General features: G+C 48.2%; 1 protein-coding gene across 2 annotated transcripts in view; it reads left to right on the top strand.

The window, feature by feature from the left end:
- Nucleotides 1-307: 307 nt before the first annotated feature.
- ABCA1 (ATP binding cassette subfamily A member 1) overlaps nt 308-24,658 on the top strand; it is a gene marked incomplete at its 5' end in the record, with an annotated part of 48,398 nt that continues 24,047 nt past the window's right edge. The window contains 21 exon segments of one of the 2 annotated variants that reach the window (XM_034773054.1): nt 308-548; nt 1,251-1,390; nt 2,025-2,141; nt 6,444-6,632; nt 7,389-7,594; nt 7,689-7,865; nt 8,637-8,859; nt 9,667-9,888; nt 11,577-11,781; nt 12,385-12,498; nt 13,134-13,305; nt 13,936-14,067; nt 15,104-15,243; nt 16,579-16,716; nt 17,597-17,817; nt 18,327-18,399; nt 18,910-19,112; nt 20,942-20,990; nt 22,478-22,591; nt 24,202-24,350; nt 24,504-24,628. In XM_034773054.1, the coding sequence (XP_034628945.1) occupies nt 308-548; nt 1,251-1,390; nt 2,025-2,141; nt 6,444-6,632; nt 7,389-7,594; nt 7,689-7,865; nt 8,637-8,859; nt 9,667-9,888; nt 11,577-11,781; nt 12,385-12,498; nt 13,134-13,305; nt 13,936-14,067; nt 15,104-15,243; nt 16,579-16,716; nt 17,597-17,817; nt 18,327-18,399; nt 18,910-19,112; nt 20,942-20,990; nt 22,478-22,591; nt 24,202-24,350; nt 24,504-24,628 (3,350 nt within the window). 2 annotated transcript variants of the gene reach the window in all.

The raw sequence follows: 24,658 nt of genomic DNA, 5'->3' as shown, positions 1-24,658 counted from the left end.
TGCAGCCATGAGAAGGAATGGAGTTCACGGGAGGGCAGGGGCTAAGGATTTTCTCTGCAATGTCGTTGAAAAACACAGAATAAAGGAGATGGCACAACAGAAGCCAGCCCCCACTCCCCTGCATACATGGGACATTTCCTGAGTCCAAGGTCCCCCCACTGATCGTGCCTTTTGCTTTTCCAAGGTCTGTTTCTCGTAGCTGGTTTATTAAATTAGATCTGGTGTTTGTGGAGACAAATGCTTTGATATCAAAATATCTGCTCCATGCAAATGAAATAAGCAAGCCCTTTGTCCCCGTGCATTGCAGCTGGCGGGCATGAAGAGCTGGAGTGACATGAGGCAGGAGGTGATGTTTCTGACCAATGTGAACTCCACAAGCTCCTCTACCCAGATCTACCAGGCAGTGTCGCGGATCGTGTGTGGCCACCCGGAGGGGGGAGGGTTAAAAATCAAATCTCTCAACTGGTACGAGGACAACAACTACAAAGCCCTGTTTGGAGGCAACAGCACGGAGGAGGATGCAGCTAATTTCTATGATAATTCTACAAGTAAGTGAGATCCGGTCCTGGGCAACGTGCCTATTCATGTTACGAGTGTGTGAATCGTTAGAGGCCTCCGCTTCTGCTAGACTGTCCCACAGGGTGACAGGATAGCCAGATAATGACTCAAGGCGTGTGTGTATTTACATGCTCATATACGGCGTGATAGGGTAGCGGAGACCGTTCCATATGATGTGAGATGTTCTTATAATGGCAGTGTAAGGACCTGACACAGAGCCCATTGAAGGCTCCCACTGACTAATCTAGGCTTTGGGTAGGGCTTTGGGAGTGCTATCCTGGGTTGGATTTGCAAAGTGCTCTGCCCTGGGGGTGCACATGGGGTGCTGAGCTCTGCTGCAGATCTGGCTACTGACCCTTTGAAAATTGGGTCTTTGATGTGCTCTTTGGATTGAACTGTGCTTTGTAATCAGTGAGCAGCGCTCGCTTTGCACCGGGGCCTGGTTTTCATGATGGATGCTGTACAGATGCCCCTTGGTGACTTTCAGACTCCAGATCACAGTGAGAGGCATTGGGTTTCTGGTCAAGCTGTGCAGCTCAAGGTGGTTTCTTTTTAACTCCAACCCTCTTGGCTCAGATATTTCTGTTTTTAAAATGCACACGTGTGTGACACGCTTGCCCATGAGTAAGTGCCTTTGAGCTGTTCGATACCGTGTCTCTAGCTTAGCTCATGCGTGTTCTCTCCCTGTTTAGCACCCTATTGCAATGAGCTGCTGAAGAATCTTGAATCCAGTCCGCTTTCCCGAATTATTTGGAGGGCTCTGAAGCCTTTGCTTATTGGGAAGATCCTGTACACTCCTGACACCCCGGTCACGAGGCAGGTCATGACTGAGGTAGGCTATGGAACCCTGTCCCCTCTATAAGCAGCACAGAAGAGACGGGGCCAGACCCATCCGTGCAGTTCACAGCTTTGTTCTGTGGCCCTACTGCTGGTGTAACCAGCCCAGGAAACACCCCTCAAGTATAAAGGTTATTATCCTGTAGCACAGAGCTGATCTATGTTCTCTGCTGAAGCCTCACAGAGAAAAGGGGGCTGGAAGACAGGAGGGGTGGCTGGGGGATACCCATGCTGCGTCTCCTTCCCACCTCCTTTGGGGAGACACTCACTTCTGGGAGCACTGGGAAGCAGCAGTCCTAGTGCTTTCCTGAATGGCCCTGACATGAAAGGTGGGGGGGGGAAGAAGGCTTTTTGTACGCTGCTCCCCGTGCACACTCATGAAAGAGCCAGACATAATTCAGCCCTTTAAAGTGGCCTACAAAGGCATTGAGATCCTGGGCACGCAAATGTACTAGCTTGTGATATTTTTATTTTCAAACACGTGTGATTTTTCTCCTTGCTGTAGCTACCACGTTACCAATAAAACTTGGGCAGCGCAGTGCCTAGATTTGCACTCTGCCTACCTGGCCTGCTGCTGCTCCGACCTGCAATGCTGAAATTTTGGAATAATCCTTCCCCTTTGCTGGCAGGTGAACAGGACTTTCCAGGAGCTGGGCGTGTTCCGGGACCTAGGAGGGATGTGGGAGGAGATCAGCCCGAAGATTTGGACGTTCATGGAAAGCAGCCAGGAAATGGATCTGATCCGGGTCAGTATGCCGTCACTGTGGGTATGTCTGCACTGCAATAAAACCCCTGCGGCTGGCCCATGTCAGATGACTCAGGCTAAGGGACTGTTCAATTGTGGTGTAGACGTTCTGACTCGTGCTGGAGCTTGGGCTCTAGGACACTGAGGTAGGAGTGTCCCAGAGCTCCCGAGTGTAGACTGCAATTAAACAGCCCCTTAGGCTGACCCCGAGCCAGCTAGCATGGGCCAGCCAGAGGGGGTTAATTGCCGTGTAGACATACCTTACATTTCTCAGATAACTCTGTCCTTGCCTGAAGTGTTTATTTTGGGGATGTGACTGGCACTTCAGTCCTGAGCTGTATGCACAACACTGCGTGGTCATTCCTTGAGACAAGTTCTCTTGCATGGCAGCTCCTGCCAGTGCAGGGTTACAGCAGGATTCGAAAAGGAAGGTTTTAGCCTTGTCTGAAGCTGTGTGTACGTGAAATGAGAACTGAATAATGAACTAGACACAACTGGGTCAGTTCCTCCACTGGTGTAAATCAGCAGAGCGCCCCTGACTTCACTGGAGTTGCACCAGTTTACATCAGTTGAGGATCTGGCCCATCTGAGTGGAGAACAAGGGATTTTTAAGTCCAGTATGTGACATATGAGCGCCCTGTAATCATGTCACACAGTGCCGTGAACGGAAGTGATTAACCACTGCTTTCCATCTGCCTTGCCTGGGATCCGCTCTTTCTTCTTCACTGCTGACTACTACATGTGTATAACCTGGAGAGCAGGGTTCCCGACACATTTAACGTGCTATGCTGTGTTCTCCTTTGTAACAGCAAATGCCCGTAAGTACCAGGGCAACTGCTGTCTTGGAGTTAGCATGAGGTAGACCTTGTAGAAAGCAGTCACAAACCACGGACTGATCCTGGGAGGTGTCAAGCACCCTCAGATCCCATTGCGTGCCATGGGAACGGGGGGCTGAAGTGAGGCATCGGCAGGATTGGGCTCATTTTGAATTGAAGAGCAAATGTTGCCGTGCTGACTTACCTGAAGGAGCAGTGAGTCTGAATATGATCTCCCACCTTTGTTATAAATCCCTTGGCTTCAGCGGAGTAACTCCTGCTTTACGCCCGTGTCAGCAAGAAGAGAATCAGGCCTAACGTATAAAATAAATCTGCTGCATTACTGCGCTTACATGCTGACATAGCTCCATTGATCGGGTGGACTCCAAGTCAGACCGTCGGCACCTTCCCCACGGAAGTTACACCGAGGGAAAACTGGAGTGGCGCAGTGATGAATCAGGCCCTTTAGAACAGTCCAAACCAGCATTACTGCTGTCACCCCAGTAAAGCTAGACAAATATCCCCACTGATTGGAAGTGTAAAATATTCTCTGCCCCTCCACCCCCCCGCTGCATTCTCCCCAGGGCCTGAAAATGCTGGAGAGGATTGGGCAGGACTCCGATCACTCTAATGGAGGTGCTGGCTTGATGGGAGTTACTCTTGATTACGCTGGTCTGACTAAGGTCAGAATCAGGCCCAGAAACTGTAAAGGGAGCTGCACAGCCCTGCCGCAGGGCCAGCCTTTAGATACTGGTTTGCAATCAGATGTCCCTTGAAAAGCGAGTGGTGCGTTTTGAAGCGAGATCCACAAACCAAGCGAGCTGGTATTTTATACTTGTTGTTAACCGTCTCCATTCTAGCAGAGGCTTCCTGAGGTTCCTAAGAGTTCCAGTCCCCTGCTTTGTTTTAACAAATACCATTATAGTTCAATTTTCAAGGCATCACTCTCTTTCCCCATCACCTATCCCAATGTGTGTGCATGGGGTCTTTTATTGTGAGTAGCGGGCAAAGTCATGCCATCGGCGTTCTGTTAAATTTAGAGCTGGAACAAAGATCAGTTACATACTTATCAGGCCAAAACACAAGACCTTCCAGCTGGGGCCACTGTCATGGTAGGTCAGTTCTTTGGCCTAATGACCTTGCTGGCTGTTTGTTTAAACCCAATGACATGCCTTCTGTGAGACAGGCAGACGATAGTGTTACCGAATGGTTAGATTCCGAGTTCCAGCCCTGCAGGTCACTGGATGTTTATGTCAAGCTCTTTGCAGCTGAAGGGGCACTGAAAGGAGAAATGATTTTCTACCTCTTGTTTGACATTTGGGGCTGGATCCTACTTCTGGTGGGGGTGTATGACAACACCCCCATTGACTTGAAAGGAGCAGGAGCTCAGAGAACAGTGCGTGTTTGCTTTTAACATGAACAACGTGAATACAAATAGTGTGCGTCTGCTGGCTGCTGTAAGGAGTGTTTGGATGAGCCGACCTTAAGGAGACAAAATATAGACACAGAAGGGACAGGAGAAAGTGCTGGAGCACAATCGCCCTCTTTCCATTTCTGTTTTTCTTTCCTGTGTTCTCCTTCACCAGCCTGGCGTATTCTGCCCTTTTTTCCTGCTTTGCCATGTTATTTTTTTAATCTCGTTCCCATTTGCACTGTCTGTGTGTTTGAAACAGCTATTCGGGTTAAATTCTTTACCTTTCTTTAGTCTGAAGTATGCTCAAAAGTCAATTTCCTATTTGTATAGTTTGTAACCATTCCTTAGATGTGTTGTTGTTCTGCTTAGCCATATCCTTTGCAGTGAATGCTTCCCTCTTTTCTACTGATCCTTATATGGTAGGTAATGTTACATGTGGTAGAGTTGTATAGGAGACAATCTTACTTCCAGCATAAACAGTCAAAGGAAGTACATTTCCATTTTACAGACGGGGAACTAAGACACAAGATTACATGACTTGCCCAAGATCACCCCAGGGTCCGTGGCACAGATGGGAACTGAACCCAGATCTCCTGGGTCCCAGTTCAGTGCCTTTAGTCCCAAGATTAGCCTTCCTCTAACATCCCTCCTCCATAGATTCTTTCATTAAGTATTTTAGTATTTGTCCTACATATTTGGGATGTCCCTTCCCTTTAACGTTGTTACCCGCTCTGTCTGTGAGATAGATGGTTCAGCCAGCAGTTCCTCCTTGTGTAACCTCTTTGCTTCCAGAGCAACAATGGGCTGTAACTTATAATAAATACACGTTGGAGGAGGCAGGGTCAGCCTTGCTGCATTGATATTTACGCTTAGCACCTTGGGAATTGAATTCCCGGTTACACTCGATCACCCCTTCGGCTCTGCTCAAAGCAAAGAATTGTTTGGAAGGTGTCAGCAGCATGTAGCAACCACCAATTAGCTGAAAAATCTCCTCCTTCCTTTGTGGTTCCCTGCTTTCCAAGGATGGCGTTTTGTTTGGTTGGGGGCCGGGAGGTTGTTTTGCAACTCTTCCCACTTTCCCACAGCCCGGAACAAGGCTGCCACCTGCTGGAGAGTTGTTATCAAATGTGCCTATGAGGCTGGGAGTGTATTTACTGTGTCATTGGGCAGGCTCTGAGTGTCCAAAGTGTGTGGTTCTCTGCTGCCCTCCACCTGCAGTAGAGAGAGCAGTCCAGAGTCAACTCTCAGCCTACAAGGCAGGACATACGGTGTTGGGCACCCTGTGAATACCTCAGATAGAGGGATTTAGATAGATCTGGAGATTCCTATTTGTATTCCAGTTCAGCCCAGGCTAAGATCATGATGCCACTGTGCTAGGACCCGTGCACACTCATTGGGAGAGATAGTCCCGGCCCTGCATAGTTTAAATGGACAGGACAGACAAAGTGTGGGAGGGGAAACTGAGACACAGAGCGACGAAGTGACTTGCCCAAAGTCGCACAATAGGCCAGTGACGGAACAGGGATTAGAATCCCGGCCTGCCGAGTCTCAGTCCTGTGGCCTACCCACCAGACAATGCTGCCTCTACCAGATAGCTAGACCATGATGTAGGTGGCCAATCTGTGCTGGGATTTGTGTTCTCTAAGAGTAGCTGCAACGTGTTTATTGTCATGCGAACTGGGAGTAGCCTTCAGTCATCTAGCAAGCTGCCAAACGAGGCCCCTCGGTCAGGCAACTTGGGCACCCCATTTGACACTACCAATTCTGCGTCTCCCCTGATTGTTATTTTCCCCTGGGAATTTTCATTTTGTCACACTGCAGTTAATGTGATGCTGCACTCTGGGAACCTGGGCTTCTCTGATGGAAGTCCCGTGCATTGGCTGAATTAGCAACACGGCATGCTGAAGAGCATTCATGTGCTCAGTAAACTCTCCATTCTCGGTCCTTGTCTGGAGCTGGACTTCCAGGTCCAAGGGGAAAGAGTCATGGTAGCTTGGTACAAGCTCTGCCTTGCTGGGGGGAATCCAAACTTGAGCCTAACGGTCATTATTTCCCCCCGGCACCATAATTGCAGACACTGCTGAAAAGCAAAAGCCTCTGGGACACTCACTTGAGCAGCTCAACGTGGACGGTTCAAGATGTTGCCCTGTTCTTGGCAAAGTCCTCAGAGAATATTCAGCCAGTGAATGGCTCCACGTACACCTGGATGGATGCCTTCAATGAGACTGACCAGGCCGTCCAAACCATCTCCCGCTTCATGGAGGTGAGCTTGCTTCTGCTGTTAGGTAACGTTTGCTCCTGCATGTCCTCCGGTACAAGGCCAAGCCATGCTCTCTGCAAGGGGTCCTGGAGAGTCATATTGTAAAAAGCTCAGCGCTTATGAGTGGTAGTTTGGTGTCTGGGTTTGCAGTGTCATGGTTTGCACCATCAGTGCTCCTAGGAGATTTGCATCAAGAAAGCCATAAAACATTGCAGCCAAGATTTAAAATCTGAAACGATTGTTCCTAAGCCCACATTTAGGCATCTAAGTGTCCTAGCCTCAGGGGGAGCTGCTGGGTGGTCAGCACTTCTGAAACTCAGGCTGCTCGCTTAGGTGCCAAAATATGGACAGAAGAGCCTAACTTTAGGCCCCCATCTTTGAAAAAATCTTATCCTGCATGTTCCAGGTGGATTCCAGTGACAGTCCTGCCCCACCATTATGGGCAGCTGATAATGGCTGATCTCATCAGTGCCCTGGATGCTTGTTTTTCTGCATCTGGTATTACTCAGTGACGGCAGGAGACACTGCTGTGGTTTTAAAGCTCTAAGCGTTATTGAACTCATTGGATTCCACCTCTATAAATGAATGACCGTCTGTTCCAGCACAGTGTAGCTTTGCCTCATCTTTTAGGTGAAGGTGTTAGCATCTCCGGGTCCCTCTTGTTTCACAGGCTTAACTGTGTTCTATCACTGTAGCTACCAACATATGTCCCTATGTAATAAACTCTGCCCATGGACTTACAAATCTATCTCCATTTAGTGTGTCAACCTGGACAAGCTGGAGCCCGTGGCCACAGAAGTGCGGCTCATAAACAGGTCCATGGAGCTCCTGGAGGAGAGGAAGTTCTGGGCTGGCATTGTCTTCCCTGAAATCACCCCAAACAGTGTAGAGCTGCCTCCTCACATCAAGTACAAGATACGGATGGACATAGACAATGTGGAAAGGACAAACAAGATTAAGGATGGGTGAGTGCTCCCCAGCTGCCTTCTCAAGAGAGGTGTTGGGAGACTCTCGGCCTGTAAGGATTTCTAACAGGTGATCTTTGTTCCCTTGGCTTAGGTACTGGGACCCCGGTCCTCGTGCTGACCCCTTTGAAGACATGCGGTATGTCTGGGGCGGCTTTGTGTACTTGCAGGATGTTGTGGAGCAGGCGATCATCAGGGCGCTGACGGGCACAGAGAAGAAGACTGGTGTCTACGTGCAGCAGATGCCCTACCCCTGTTATGTGGATGATATGTAAGTTATGCAGTAGGTCGACCAGGTAGCAGGGTCCGTGTCTGATCCTGAGTCACTGGGAGTGTGGCCACTGGCATTGACGGGCAGGGTTGGGCCTTCTGTTACCCTGCTGATTTGGTCTAGTGGTACCTGTGCATTCCTATACTGGTGCATGAACCTGGCTCCTTAATGTGGGATTGAGTGTATCGCTCTGTGCAGGTACCCAAAGCGTTTCTGGCTCCAGGATGGCTCCTGAGGCCCTGCCAGGAGAGCTCTGTGGAGGATGGTGCCTCCCAACTGCAGAGTGGGGCGGGGTGGGAGAGTGCATTATCGGGACAGTACTGTATCACCCCCTCTCGGTGCCTGGCCAGGCCTCTGGCTGGAGTGGCAGGAGTCAGCAATGGAGGGGGCAGGGAGTGTAGCTGTGATTGGTCCCTGGGTGCTCTCCTCCACCCAGGCTTGTGCAGTTGCAGTCTGGCCTGGAAGCGGCTGGGGGCTAGTCTAGAAAGGTCATAAAGCATTGCCCTGCTAACAGCAGCAGCGCAGGCTTGTGAGTCGCTCACTCCCCCAGTGACTTCCAGGGGGCAACGCCGATTTACACCAGGTGAGGACCTGGCCCTGTGTGCATGCTTCGCTTTGCACAATGGAGCCCTGGCCCCAACAGGGACCTCTCGGCAGTACTGTGATCCTCCTCCTCTGCACCTGTAGGGTACCCGGCAGCCCTTGGTGACGCTCTCTAAAGCAAATAACCACAACAATCTTCCCCCTGGCTCTTTCCCTTCCTGCCACCAGATTCCTGCGTGTCATGGGCCGTTCCATGCCCCTCTTCATGACTCTGGCTTGGATCTACTCGGTGGCTGTAATAATCAAGGGGATTGTGTACGAGAAGGAAGCCCGGCTGAAGGAGACCATGAGAATCATGGGCCTGGACAATGGTATCCTCTGGTTCAGCTGGTTCATCAGCAGCCTCATCCCCCTCCTCATGAGCGCTGGGCTTCTGGTGCTGATCCTGAAGGTGAGGCTGGCACCATCAGAGTTTCTCTCTTTCCCCTTCTCAGCAGTGTTGATCTCCTGTGGGGCGGCATAACGCGGGGCCCTGCTGACAATCAGCCTGATAACGAATGATCTGGGGTTCATTAATATTCTAGGAACTTGGATCAGGCCGTGACTCACTGGGAAGGGGCTCTTGGTTCCAAAACGAGGCTGAGAGATTTGAAACAGTGGCTCTCAACCTTTCCAGATGACTGTACCCCTTTAAAGAGTCTGATTTGTCTTGCATACCCCCAAGTTACACCTCACTTAACTACTTGCTTACAAAATCAGACATAAACATACAAAGGGGTCACAGCACGCTATTACTGAGAAAGTGCTGACTTTCTCATTTTTACCATATAATTATAAAATAAATCAACTGGACTATAAATGTTGTACCTACATTTCAGGGTATAGTATATGGAGCACCATAAACAAGCCACTGTCTGCATGAAATTTTAGTTTTCGCCACCTTCGCTAGTGCTTCTTATGTAGCCTGTTGTAAAACTAGGCAAATATCTAGATGAGTAAATGTACGGCCAGGGGTACGATTTAAAACAATAGGCGTGCTTCAGTTAATTGTTTCAATGCATCTCAGTGTGCAGAGTACCATGTCTAGGGCAAAACGCACCTCTGGCACGGTCACAATCCCTCCTGCTTACAGGACCAGGCAGCTAAAGCAGTTAAAAGGTAATTCTGTTCTGAATAGCGATTCTGCAAGTGGGCCCTGTTGATTGCTTCTCAATGAGCCCTGTTTGCCTTGTGAGACATGTATCTCCTCCTTGCCCAGATGGGAAACCTGCTGCCCTATAGCGACCCCAGCGTGGTGTTTGTCTTCCTCTCCGTCTTTGCCGTGGTGACCATCTTGCAGTGCTTCCTCATCAGCACCATGTTCTCCAGGGCCAACCTGGCAACAGCCTGTGGTGGGATCATCTATTTCACCCTCTACCTGCCCTACGTGCTGTGCGTCGCCTGGCAGGACTACGTGAGCCTCTCGCTGAAAATGTTCGCGGTGAGTCGCGGCGGGCTTGGCGCGGAGGAGCTGTATTGAATATCATGCCGTGGCCAGTAAAGCGCTCGGTGGCTCTTTAGCGTGTGGGGCTGTGGGGTGCAAGAGGCCATTGTTTTCCACTGTACCCAGGGCAAAGGGCTCTCGGAGCAGGCAATGACTTACAAAAGGATCTCATTAAACTGGGTGATTGGGCAACAAAATGGCAGATGAAATTGAATATTGATAAGTGCAAAGTAATGTACATTGTAAAGCATAATCCCAATTATACATACAACATGATGGGATCTAAATTAGCTGTTACCACTCAAGAAAGAGATCTTGGAGTCACTGTGGATTGTTCTCTGAAAACATCCACTCAATGTGCAGCGGCAGTCTAGAAAGCGAACAGAATGATAGAAACCACTAGGAAAGGGATAGGAATAAGGCACTAATGATCATAATGCCACTATATAAATCCATGGTACACCACACCTTCAATATTGCATGCAGTTGTGGTCACACCATCGCAAAAAAGATCTGTTAGAATTGCAAAAGGTACAGAGAAGGGGAACAAAAATCTTTAAGGTTATGGAACAGCTTCTGTATGGGGAAAGAGTAAAAAACCTGGGACTTTCAGCTTGGAAAAGAGACGACTGAGGGGGGATATGATAGTGGTCTATAAAATCGTGACTGGTGTAGAGAAAGTGAATAAGGAAGTGTTATTCACCCCTTTATGTAACACAGGAACCCCAGGTATCACCCAATGAAATTAATAGGCAGCAGGTTTAACACAAACAAAAAAGGAAGTTATACTTCACACAACACATAGTAATCCTGTGGGATTTGTTGCCAGGGGAGGTTGTGAAGGCCAAAACTATAATGGGGTTTAAAAAAATGAGATAAGTTCATGGAGGATAGGTCCATCTATGGTTATTAGCCAAGATAGTCAGGGACACAACCCCATGCCTGGGCGGTCCCTAGCCTCTGACTGCCAGAAGCGGGGAGTAGATGACAGGGGATGGATCACTCAATGGTTGTCTGTTCTATTCATTCCCTCTGAAGCACCTGGCATTGGCCACTGCTGGGAGACAGGATATTGGGCTAGATGGACCATTGGTCTGACCCAGTGTGGCCATTCTTATGTTCTTACTTTTGAGGTGGTTGCAGAACTATTTTGGGTTTCCAATTGCGCCCCTGCCCCCCGGGGAATTTAAACCTGGGTTTTCTTCCCAGGGTGACTCAATAAAAACAAACAAGGACAACATGTTTCTGTAGCTAAAAGGAAGTCCTTGCTGGTTACTAGGGGTAGAGAATCCCCTCATTTTACTTATATGTGTACACACACACACACACACACACACACACACACACTTATTCTACTGCATCATTCTCTGTACCTCTGCACCTTGTTTCAGTCTCTTCTAAGAGCATCACGAACCCTGTCATGTCTGAGTAGGAGTCAAGCTTTCAAACTCAGGAGGGCTATTCAAGTACAAAACTAGGCAATGGGAGTTTGCTGAGCCCCAAGTGAAAATCCTGGCCCCACCGGGAGTTTTGCCATTGACTTCAGTAGGGCCCAGATTCCCCCCTTTGTGTTTTGAGTCATGACACTAGCATGAGGGCTGAGCAGTCCCCTCTCCGTTGATTTTTAAAGAGGAAGAGATGAGTTTGTGAATGGTCTCAAGAGTGTAAACATCTTGCTCTTCTAGAGCCTGCTGTCCCCGGTCGCCTTTGGGTTTGGCTGCGAGTACTTTGCATTGTTTGAGGAGCAGGGGGTTGGCGTGCAGTGGGACAACCTCTTTGAAAGCCCCCTTGAAGAAGATGGCTTCAACCTCACCACATCTGCCTTCATGATGTTGTTTGATACGTTCCTCTATGGGGTCATGACCTGGTACATTGAGTCTGTCTTCCCAGGTGAGCCTTTACTGTTGCCTAGAGACATGGTGTTCTGCTCTTTGTGGGTCCTGCGTATTCCTGCCCATTCGTCAAGAGCGTTTCATGTGCCAGGCAGCACATGTTACGGAAGGGGGCAATCCCGCACCATCAATATTATCACATCAAAGCCACTGATCAAACTCCTGGACAATTTCCAAGTTCCCCCACATACAGAGAAACTAGGCTCAGTCCAGCCAGGTGCTAGCACCTCCTATGAGATTCTCAGCCTCTTCAATTCCCATTGGCTTTGCCAGGAGTTGAGGACACTTGATACCTGACACAGGGTGGTTAGCACCTCCCACAATCGGGCCTTTAACTATTAGAGTAAAGTGGGATTTGGGAAGATTGGTTGTAACATTTTGAAATCGTCTAATATTCCCCACCTGGCTAAAATCTCTCTCTCAATCTGTCGCCAATTTCCATTCTAGAAGGGGGATTTTCACCTTCTCGTGTATGTGCTGCTCTTCTCCAAGGCCCGACAGCTGGAGATACGATGCTTCAGTACTTGCCCTCTGTCTTTAAATATAGAGACATTATGGTGGCTGTTGCTGGGCTCACGTGAATGCTTTCCTCCCCGTTTAGGCCAGTATGGAATTCCCAGGCCTTGGTACTTCCCCTTTACAAAGTCCTATTGGTTCGGTGAGGAATCTGAGGAGAGGCGGCACGCTCGTTCTGATCACAAAGGGCCAGCGGAAAGTAAGTGTCTGACCCACGCTGGGCCAGAAGGCAGGTGCTTAGGTTCAAATGAATGAAGTTGGGGACTTGCCCTGGGTAAGGCCTGTGTGAAAGGATGTCCGGATTTAGCATCATGAAATTAAAGCTGCTCCTGCCCTACTCACTATTCATTCCCCTAATAACTAACAGAAGGTGAGTATGATTGTGCAGTCCTTATTCCAATAAAACTCCCACATACATCACTGGAAATCTTGCCCAAATAAGGCCGGCAGGACTGGGCTCTCCTTTGGCATTGAGGCATGAACCTGTGAGCGGTGGCATTCCCTCCACTTCCATTGATTTCAATAGGGGGGTGCTCAGTATCTCACAGGACTGGGTCCTCTCTGACATGGGGCCTGATCTGGTCAGTGGATACGTATCCGCTGACTACATCTGGCATTGGATTAGGCCCTTACAGCTGGCCTCCAAAGAACTAATTAGTGCCAAGCTAAAGTGAACCTCCATGGAGGGATAACACCCTGGGAAGGGAGATTAGGAAGCTTCCTAGATGCCCCACTTCACTGCGGGTTCTCATTGGCCAAGGAAAGATGTGTATTAATACTCTTGGTGCTGTGTCTATTCTACGCTGCCTTGCTGATTACTTATTCTTCTCGCAGACTGCATGGAGGAGGAACCCACTCATCTTAGCCTGGGGGTCTCCATTCAGAACCTGGTGAAGATTTATCGTGATGGCAAGAAGGTTGCCGTGGATGGGCTCACACTGAATTTCTTTGAAGGGCAGATCACATCCTTTCTGGGACACAATGGAGCTGGGAAAACCACAACCATGTAAGGACAGTATTCTTAAGGGTGGGGGAGGTGCTCTTGTTAGAGTGGTTCTGAAACCTAGTGTTTTGTCTAAACGTGACAATATAATATGGGCATGTGGATAGGTGTGTAGATTAAATATGCCAGGCCAGAGACTCAGCAGGTGTAAATCGGTGTATCTCCACTGATTTACATCTGCTGAGAATCTGGCCCATGAAATACACCGATATTGGGGAATGGAACATTCTGATGCCAGTGAATTGTCACGGTTCCAGATCAAGACTGTGGCTGACTTGGTACAGTGTCAGCAGCACTTTTTAATAACCCTCTTTGTGACCCTGCTTTATCAGAATAAGGAAATGAATTCTGAAAGCATTAATAGCTTTTAGGGAGTGGGAGGATATTTCTCTCTCGCAGAACCATTAGCATGTGGTTCAGTCCAGCTCCCATTAAAACTGAAAGCTCACGTGCGAGATGTTTCTCTGATTGTTTTCCTTTGGTGAATAATCACGTGATAGGGGATATCAGCAAGCCTCTATCCTAGCCATTGTCCTTTCATTCCCTAGTGCATGTGGAACAAGCCCCCTCTTGATTTGGATTGTGCTGTGACGTTTTGGAGCTCACTTACTATTTACTGCATTTGTCATTCAGGTCCATTTTAACTGGCTTATTTCCTCCGACCTCGGGCACGGCCTTCATCCTGGGCAAAGATATCCGCTCCGAGCTCAGCACCATCAGGCAGAACTTGGGTGTCTGCCCCCAGCACAATGTCCTCTTTGACTTGTGAGTAGCAGCCAAGAAGCACGATGGGGTCTGTAGCACAAAACAAAAATGTGTGTGTGCTTGTTTAAAACTACAGAGGGTTCCTTTTCTCATTTTCTGACATTCCCACCCTCTATGGCTCTAGGCCCACTTCTGGTCTCTCTCTTGCCTGTGTAAGTCCAGAGTAACTCCACGGGACAGTGGTTAACAAATGTGTGTATAGAGGTAGATGTAACTGGCGTATCATTTGCAAGGGCTGCTGTTTAAAGGCAGTTGAACAATGAAGTAGTGTTGAAGTAGTATCAATATATTGGTAAATGGGAGTGAACCAAGAATCAGGATGTTAAAATGTACCATATTTGGCCAGATCCTCAGTGGTGTAATTCAGCACAGCTCAATTGAAGTGAGTGGATTGGTTACACCAGCTGCGGATCTGGAACATAATATTCAATGGAAGCTGAGTTGTTGTTGGTGTCACATGGGAGACATGGCACCTCATGGGCTGAAACCAGCAAATAGTGGCTTATGCCAGGGGTTCCTTCCCACCCAGGAGGTGCTATTCCGAGTTGTATATGTGGCCTGGGATAGTTCAGTGATGGAGGCGTTAAGAATCTGTAGCTGGACAGAAGTAGGTTCTGTTTTATTGTTAGATGTATCTGTGATCGATCAGCAATGCTTTGCACATCCATCAAGACCATTTTTCCAGTTTTTCTTTTAGAAAACTGTTTCTTCCATTGCAAAAAAATAGGCCAAAATTTTCCACAGTGACTAATGATTTGGGGTACCTCAGTGTTTGGGAGTCCAACCTGCGGCACCTTAATATGGCCTGATTTTCAGATAGCACTGAGCATCTGCCCTCTGGAAATCAGGCCCTTCTAAGGTGTCCCAAAGTTGAGTCCTGAAAATCATTAGTCACTTCCAAAAATCTTAGCCCTGTATAATATTTTCCTGCCTCAATAAGTATGGTTTGTGTAACTGATTAAAAAAAAGGTTCATGGGATGAGTCTGAGCCTGACTGAGACATAGTGCCTTGCTGGTTCTGCTCCCTACCCCTTAGGCTGACTGTAGAAGAGCACATCTGGTTCTACGCTCGTCTGAAAGGGCTGTCAGAAAAAAAGGTGAAAGAAGAGATGCAGCAGATGGTGCTGGATGTCGGCCTGCCTCACAAACTCAAAGCTAGAACCAGCAAACTCTCTGGTAGGTCCAATTCTTCAGCTCTTTGCATGGCTCATCTCAGCTGCTCAGAAGGCTTTGAGACGGGCACTGTAGTTCCCTAATACGGAGAGGCAAAGCAAGATACGACAGTGTTACTGCCACTTGGTGTGTGTAAAGTATCCGCCTCTAGGGCTGATCTCCAACAGAGGTGGGTCTGCTCCAGCTAATAGCTGGTAACGTAGTTTGTAGCTCAAGCTGAGGAGACTTGCGCTCTTCGTTCTGGAGCTGCCGAGGTTCAATCCCTGTTGACGTAGGTGCCGATGCCGTGGATGCACCGGGGCTGGAGCACCCATGGAAAAAAAAGAGTGGGTGCTCAGCAGGGATGGGAGCTTTGGGGGAAGGGGTGGAGTGGAGGCAGGGCTCGGGGCAGACCGGGATCTGAGTAAGTCAGCGCCTATGCCTGTTGACCACAAAGACTGGGTGCTCATCTGAGATTCAAATGGTTCGGGGCCTGAGGTGTTCGGTGTGAGCTTCCTCTGCCTAGGGCAGTTATGTAAACCAAGGCTGAGTGTGCATTACCCCCTCCCCCCCCCGTGCCTGACCCACAGAAGACGTGAATCGTCTATACCTGACTTAATCTTTTAGCACAAGCTCATGCTTTAGTTCTGGAGGTCCCAGCTTCAATCCAAGATGACAGTCATTCCCAAAGCTCTCATAGTAAATATGCTATTGAATTTATTAGCACCCAGGATCCAAAAATCTCTAGCCATCTTAATAAAATGTAAAACTAAAACAGTATGCCTGGTACCCCGGGCAGTGACTGGAGCAAGTTAGACAAAAGCAAAGTGGTTAAAGCCACTGTCTGTATTCTCCAGTCTGCTCTGTTCACTTTGTCCCACTCAGGCAATGCCAGGTGTGTGGATTCTGGCCCCAAACAGCTAACTGAGAATCCCCCTTATGTAGGAGAACACTCCTGCACTCCCAGTGTAGGGGCGTGGTGGGATGGTGTGGTGCTCCACTCTGCCAGTTCTCCATTGGCAGTAAGGTACTTCGCAGACTTTACACCAGTCAGATAAGTTAGATCAGCTTCTCAGCTGCTCTAATGCTGGTGCTGAGCAACGCAAGATCACGGAGCAATGACCAGCTCCTTAAGGACCCCCTCTACTTGTTCCCTGGCACGGTGCAGAACTCTGTCATGGGGGGAGGATGGAGCCGAGAGTCATTTAACTTTATCTGTGTGCACACATGGCTTCAGAAGGCATTTGTGTGCAGGGGGTGGGGAATCTGGTTCTAGCCATCTCCACCACAGCACCTTACGGCACAGATCTCTGCTGCGTTGTTCATGCCTCCAGCCTGAATTCTTCTCTCCCTTCGCAGGTGGCATGCAGAGAAAGCTGTCGGTGGCCTTGGCCTTTGTGGGTGGATCAAAGGTGGTCATTTTGGACGAGCCAACAGCTGGGGTGGATCCTTATTCTCGCCGAGGGATATGGGAACTGCTTCTGAAGTATCGCCAAGGTATCCGTTCTTTCACCCAGTTAGAGTTGGAAGTAAAAGGGCATCAGTGGCTTGTGGCTTAGATAAAATACATTGTTCTACCTTTTCTGATTGTATGGGGGAATTGTTACTAATGCGTCATTGCAAATCCCTTGGTGCCCCGGTAGAAAATGGCAACAAACAGCCCCAGCCTGGGCTCAGGGCACCCAGACAGACCTATTAACGAGACCCTTTTTGCAGTCTCGTTATAACAAGCCCCTTCTCTTTAATTGGTGGGACTGCATTTCAGTGCTCAAGAGAAAGCCATGTTCTACGTTCACTACCCACTGTGGGAAGAGGATAGGAGGGCAGATTCTGATTTCATTCCCACAGGTGTAAATCTGGAGTAACTCCAGTGGATTCATATGGACGTAGCTCAGTTCAGAAGCTGACTCTTGGTGTCTGCATTAGGGTAAAGCCCTCAGGTGTTAAGTGGGCCTACTTGTTGGTACGAAACCCCTTTCATTGGTGTACCCTGAAATCACAACCCTTGCTCCAGTTGAGCAGGACCTGGGGAATCAGGAATTCAGGTGCACCACATCTTACACTGCTCAGATCACTGTGTGTCCACTCACTGCGGGGTGTGGCTTGTTCTGTTTCCATAGCTAGCACTGTAAATGCCCACCAAGACGAGTGGCAAAATACAAACAGGATGGGGACTGGGTCATGAAGGAGAGGAGAGAATCCACCTGAGCTAGTTGTTAACTTCTTCCATACCATTCCCCCCTCCTACCAGGGACCCACTCCCCATTTAGAAGGATGGGGAGGGCAGGGTGCTTGCATCCCCCATGACCTAGGGACGTTGATATTGTTGACTTACTGGCAAACTCCTTGATGTTTGTCTTACCTTCTTTATTTACAGGCCGCACCATCATTCTGTCCACACACCACATGGATGAGGCAGACATCCTAGGGGACAGGATCGCCATCATTTCTAACGGCAAACTGTGCTGCGTTGGCTCTTCCCTGTTCCTGAAGAACCAGCTGGGAACAGGCTATTACCTGACCCTGGTCAAGAAGGATGTGGACTCTTCTCTGAGCTCCTGCAGAAACAGCAGCAGTACGGTGTCGTACCTGAAAAAGGTACAGTTCCCATAGCAGCTGTCCACTTCCTTTCTCCTTCCATCTTTATCCTCCTTACACCAAAACTTAAGGCTGCCAAGAAGCAACAGTTAAAATGTAATGGAGTAAATGGGTTGAAAAGAAATCCCTTAGCACGGCACAGAAGCATTACCTACCTTGGTACAGCCCTGAGATCAGCTCTGGTTAAACCACTGCATTGGAAGCTTGCATCCATTACAACCTCTTTGCATGATGTCTTTAATGCCTGTGTTTTCGGCCTGACAATGGATTTGGCTGCTTGCCTGAATAGATTAAGTACATTGCTACTGATATTAGCTTCTGCTCTTACATCCTCTTACAGTACTATTTATCTCAACCCTTTGTTACAATAAACGACTTTGTGCTATAGCCCCTTCCTAGAGCATCCGGATTGCTGGGCCTCTCTGGATGGTGTTATGAGCAGAGGGCAGCATACAGCTGGCTGCCTTTTGATGCAATTAACGTATGCTCATCCTTTCTCATGTACCTAGGACGACAGTGTCTCCCAGAGCAGCTCGGATGCTGGGCTTGGCAGCGACCATGAAAGTGACACCTTGACAGTAGGTAAGGACGGAAAAAGGCATGCATGAGATTGAATCTCACCGCTGTGGTCTTGAGCAACTCACTTAACCTCTCTGCTTCTGTTCCCCCATCTGTAAAATCAGGATAACAGCACTGCCCTACCTGGGGTTTTGAGGAACATTTAATACTTGCAAAGCATAATGAATGCAAAGTGCTGAATAGTATGAAATCTCACCTAATGATCAAATGAGACCAGAATTTAAGGGCCATTCAAGCCAATATGTTAGCACTGCACAGAGTTCACTTATGTAGCGTGGCTTGCAGGGTTGTTGATTGTGTCTGGTTTTCAAAGGTCCTCAGAAATGCTGCAAATAGTAATAGCTGCTGGGATCTGCAGCTGGGGTTTTAGCTCCATTGAAGTCGATCCTTCACTGGGTTGTGTTTTACCCCAGCTGAGGATGTGTCCCAGCAAGGTTCCAGAGTCTCTGCAGTCTTTGTTGCCGGTGACTCACAGAGTAACAGAGCGGGCATCTTGTATTTTGGTTCCTCCAGACGTCTCTGTTATCTCCAACCTCATTATGAAGCACGTTCCTGAGGCCAGGCTGGTAGAGGAGATTGGCCATGAGTTAACCTACGTCTTGCCGTATGAAGCTGCTAGAGAGGGAGCTTTTGTGGAGCTGTTCCATGAGATCGACGACCGTCTCTCTGACCTGGGCATTTCAAGTTACGGCATCTCGGAGACTACCCTGGAGGAAGTATGTGAGCTGAAGCTCATCTGATGGTTTAGACAATGTCAAACAAATAATTGCAGACCCCAGGGCAAAATCCCCTGTATATCCATGGGAAGCCTGTCTACCAGGGAACTGGTCTGGCCCTGAGTTCCTAATCCACGGAAGTGTGAAAAGAATTCTCTCTTCCTGCCCAATTTAAGTGTGCCCACAAGGGAAACGTGCATTAAAAATTGAGGGTCAGGTCCTCAGCTGGTGTGAGTGGGCACAGCTCTGTTATAGACAGTACAGCTCCCCATTTTCACCAGCTGGGGGTCTGGCCCGAACTATTTTCTAACAATCAGGTTTTTAAACTTACCCTGTCAAGTACTTTCAGACATCTTGCGCTGCACCTGGTTCCAAGAGTCTCCATGGGGCCATTCCAAGCAGCCAGGGATTGCTGGATTTCAGCAACATTTTGGTCGTGTCCCCTGCCCAGACTCTCCTCCACCTAGGGAGTCCACTTTCACTAGGGTATGCTGGCTTTCCTGTAGCTTTCCGTCACCAGAGCAGCACAAAGAACCTGTCCCCTTGAAGCCCCGTCTATTGTATTCTCCAACACCTTCTGAAACACATTTGGCATCATGATTTCCTCTTTAGAGGGGGAGGGATAGCTCAGTGGTTTGAGCATTGGCCTGCTAAACCCAGGGTTATGAGTTCAATCTTTGAGGGGGGCACTTAGGGATCTGGGGCAAAAATCTGTCTGGGGATTAGTCCTGCTTTGAGCAGGGGGTTGGACTTAGATGACCTCCTGAGGTCCCTTCCAACCCTGATAGTCTATGATTTAACTGGTTGGAGGAAAACCTGATTCTTCCAGCAGCTTCTAGAACATTGTTGTTGTCTAATGTGTTTGAAAACTTGGCCCTTCCTGTATAGGAAATCACAGGGGAAAGCATATCCCATCAGAGCTGGGAATGTTGTTCCTTCTTGATTAGAAGGCAGGTGGACTTCCACCAGTTTAATACCAAGCCTCATATTTGCATCTTCATTGGAAAGGGATGAAGGTTACAACAAGTGCTTACTCTGCATCATGATTCTGTATTGTTAATGACTGCTCCAGCCTGGGAATAGTGCGCGGATAAAAAATGTCCCATACCATTCTTAGCTGGAGCTAATAGAACATGTGTGCTGTCCCCCCTTCTCCCCCCTCCCCCTCAAAAAACTGTCCCAACCTCAGCAATCAAAACATAGGGGTGCATTAGGCTGCCAAGTCCTCAGGTGTCACACTGGTTATGTTCTAAGCTGCTCTAGGCCAGTGGCTCTCAACCTTGCCAGACTACTGTACCCCTTTAAAGAGGCTGATTCGTCTTGTGTACCCACAAATTTCACCTCACTTAAAAACCTATAGAATCAGACATAAAAATCAGACAAAAAAAGTGTCACAGACACACTATTACTGACAAATGGCTGACTTTCTCATTGTTACCATATACTTATAAAATCAATCAACTGGAATATAAATGTTGTACTTACATTTCAGTGTATATATTATACGGAGCAGTATAAACAAATCATTGACTGTGACACTTTACTTTGTACTGTCTTCGCTGGGGCTTTTTATGTTTCCTGTTGTAAAACTAGGCAAATATCTAGATGAGTTGATGTACCCCCTGGAAGACCTCTGAGTACCCCCAGGGGTACACGTACCACTGGTCGAGAACCACTGCTCTAGGCAAGGGATATTCCATATAGCCCCTCCAGTTGAAATGATGCATTCTGTACTGGAATCATGGGATCTCCCATGTTACATCAAACAGCACATTATTGCTGAATTAGAGTAATTCTGATTGTCGTTTTAACCTCTCTTTGCCTGTCAGATCTTTCTCAAAGTGGCTGAAGATAATGGGGTGGATGCAGAGACCTCAGGTTAGTGCAATCGTTTCAGGGCTGCACTGTCAAAGGAGGTTCTATCTGTATAGCTTTGTACATGGGATTTGCATGCATCATCCCTTATGCACACAACTGACAGAGGGTTAAATTCTCAACTGATATAAATTCCCATTGAAGGAATTAAGCCATTGGGCAAGTAGAATCAATCATTTAGTGGTTAGAGCAAGGGGGTGGAATTTAGCAGATATGAGTTCTGTTTCCCACTTTGCCACTTACACATTCTATAGTTTTGGGCAAATCTGTTGGCCTCTCTGGGTGTCAACTTTTCCATCTGTAAAATGATGGTTCTTGCCCTGGTGTAGAAGCCACAAGTGAAAGAAGCTACAAAAATTATTTTCAGAATCAGAAACTGGAACACTTTTGTGGTGACTTTTTTAAAGTCACAAAATAGCCATGCAAAAATGTCATTACTGAGTGTCAAGACGCATGCACATATTTCTTGGAATGGAGGATTTTTTCCAGTAACTTAGTGTCCGAATGAGTTTATCATGAAACATTGAATAAGTGTCATTAAGTAAGTTTCTGAGCAAATGATCAGTCTGACAGTGTCTATGTTCAGTTGACTAGAGAATCTTGCCCGCAAGCTCAGGGTTCAGCTGATCGCCATATTTGGGGTCGGGAAGGAATTTTCCTCCAGGGTAGATTGGCAGAGGCCCTGGAGGTTTTTCGCCTTCCTCCGCAGCATGGGGCAGGGGTCGCTTGCTGGAGGATTCTCAGCGATTTGAAGTCTTTAAATCATGATTTGGGGACTTCAACAGCTGAGTCAAGGGAGAGCATTATTCCAGGAGTGGGTGGGTCAGCTTTTGTGGCCCGCATCATGTGGGAGGTCAGACTAGATGATCATAATGGTCCCTTCTGACCTTAAAGTCTATGAGTCTATGACTTTTCTCTTCACTCCAAATGCTGCTCTTCGCACCACAAATTTGTTCCAGTAGTCTGTTCCTGGGAAACACAGAGCAAATTCTGCTTGATGTAACAATACATCTTGAATTAACATTTTAGGATTATCCCCCTGCCCCACAAATTTTAATTGATAAATGAAAAACCTGGTTCCAAGAGTCTCCATGGGGCCATTCCAAGCAGCCAGGGACTGCTGGATTTCAGCAACATTTTGATCATGTCCCCTGGCCAGACTCCCATGTCCCCTGCCCTTAAAAGTAAGTTCCTTGGACACCCTATGAAAAACTGGCTCATGGGTTCACTTTACAGATCAATGCAAAGGTGTGTGGTGGCTTTTCCCAGCACTGGTGCTAATTCAGCAGCAGCTCAGAGGCAGTCCACAGCAGTTCAGTTTGCATATGGGAACTTCTTAAAAGTTGAAAGCAAATATTCAGTGAAGATTTCTATACAGTAGCTTGCTGGTAATACTTCAGTTCCCAGTGCTTGGGGCTCATAGAAGAATAGGGTTGTTCATTGTCTTTGTTAACTTGAGCAAATCAGCTAACATGTGCTGTCCTCTTCAGATGGCACATTACCTGCAAGAAGGAACAGGCGTGTCTTTGGAGACAGACAGAGCTGTCTTCATCCATTCACAGCAGATGATGCTTTCGACCCTAATGATTCAGACATAGATCCAGGTAAAGATGGAAGGAGCTGTAGTGCAATAATCTCAACTGTCTGTCTGTGCCTCATTACTAATCTACAGTTCTAAAATATGAATGGTTTAAAGAAATGTGTTCATTGTCCATGCTCTGGGGTGAATCACAATGCGAGAAATACGAGATTTTATGAGGGCATTGAAACAAACTAATTAGCACACCTTCGAAGAGTTTTGGATGCTATTTAAATTCCTTCCAGCGAATGTCCTATTAGTTTCTCCTGCATTTGTTGAAGTGTGTTAGAATTCCTGACATACTTAACCTTGGATGCTCCATCCTCATGCAGGATGTTTATTAATCTCTGCTTCCCTGCATGGGCCAAGGCAAGAGGAACAAGGTTTGTTTATGCATCAGCACTAGAGATCCCAACTCATTCTGGGGCCCTGCAGAAGCTAATGTGTGAATATGCATGAAACAGTCTGTCCAAAGGGGACAGATTTAGGGCCTGACCCAAAACCCAGTAAGTCAACTGGGAGCTTTTTCAGTGATTTCCGTGGGCACTGCGTCAGGTCATTTTATAGTATAGAGGTGCCCCTAGTGACATCTAGACTATGGAAATGTGACCTAGCCACAATAACTCAAGCAGGGGCTTTCTATGTCCAGATGTTGCTGGATCTCAGCTGTTATATTAACATTCCCCTGCCCTTTGAAATGAATCTACCCTTCCCTAAGGCCAAGTTAATACTCTTATTCCTCGGAATAAATATATAAAGCCCCTTTTTGTGTTATGGGACACCTTATAATGAACGGTGGACCTAAGCTGAAAAGTTCCACTCTAGAGTGGAACTTTCCCCAATGTTTGGGGATGTTCAGAGCTGGCATTTCTGGTCTGGCCCACCTCTGCTTCCGAGGGGGTTTAATGAACAGATAGTGTAGACCGGGGTTCTCAAACTTCATTGCACCATGACCCCCTTCTGAGAACAAAAATTACTACATGACCCCAGGAGGGGGGCCCGAAGCCTAAGCCCACTCAAGCCCCACTGTCTGGGGAGGGGGAGGAGCAAAGCCCGAGCCCCATCGCTCCGGACAGGGGGGCCAAAGCCGAAGCTCAAGGCCTTCGGCCTCTAGTCAGGGGGCTTGGAATCTGAGCCCTGCCACCCAGGGCTGAAGCCCCTGGGCTTTGGCTTCGGTCCTGGGCAGTGAGGCTCGGGCTTCAGCCCTGGGCCCCAGCAAGGCTAAGCCAGCCCTGGCGACCCCATTCAAAGGGGGTCGTGACCCACAGTTTGAGAACTCCTGGTATAGACTGTAAGGCTGAGGTTTCCCACAGGGATGCCCAGTTCCCTTTGGAAATGAATGGCAGCGAGATCGGAAGGTAGTCTCAGCCTCAGTGATGCAGAAAGAGAAACACTTCGATGCATAAAGCAACAAAGAGTCCTGTGGCACCTTAACAGCTGCATATTCATGAGAGATCATTTCCCCTTGCCCTACTGCACGCCATACGCCTCTGTGCTCAGAGCGGGTCTAGGAGACTGGGCAGCCAGCAGGGTCCTGTGTGCACAAGCAGGAGCAGCCTCTGAAGGAGAAGGAAATCTGCTTTTGTTTGTTTGTTTGCGGGTGGGTGAGAGCCCTGTGTCGTTTGTTCTCAGCAGAATCCAGAGAGACAGACCTGCTCAGTGGGATGGATGGCAAAGGCTCCTACCAGATGAAGGGCTGGAAGCTCATCCAGCAGCAGTTCGTAGCTCTGCTGTGGAAGAGACTGCTCATTGCCAAGCGCAGCAGGAAGGGTTTCTTCGCCCAGGTGAGACCAGGCAGCAACTCCTGCAGAGGTCACTGGAACATGGCCCCGTTCTAGCAGTGTCTCCGAGTGGCTTACATGCATCACTCTGGGTGGCTGACGCCTGTGGGGACACTTCTTTTAAAGGTGGCTCTGCCGCTTCCCTTGTGATTTCAGATCGTACTGCCCGCCGTGTTTGTGTGCATTGCTCTCATGTTCAGCCTGATCGTACCTCCCTTCGGGAAATACCCCAGCCTGGAGCTGCAGCCCTGGATGTATGAGGAGCAGTATACCTTTATCAGGTACCTTGCAAATGACTAGAAAACATTAAA

The sequence above is a fragment of the Trachemys scripta genome, chromosome 6, assembly GCF_013100865.1.
Source record: "Trachemys scripta elegans isolate TJP31775 chromosome 6, CAS_Tse_1.0, whole genome shotgun sequence".
NCBI classification, from domain to species: Eukaryota; Metazoa; Chordata; order Testudines; family Emydidae; genus Trachemys; species Trachemys scripta.
The sequence above is the reverse complement of the archived record's forward strand: the minus strand, read 5'-3'. Positions and strand labels throughout refer to the sequence as shown.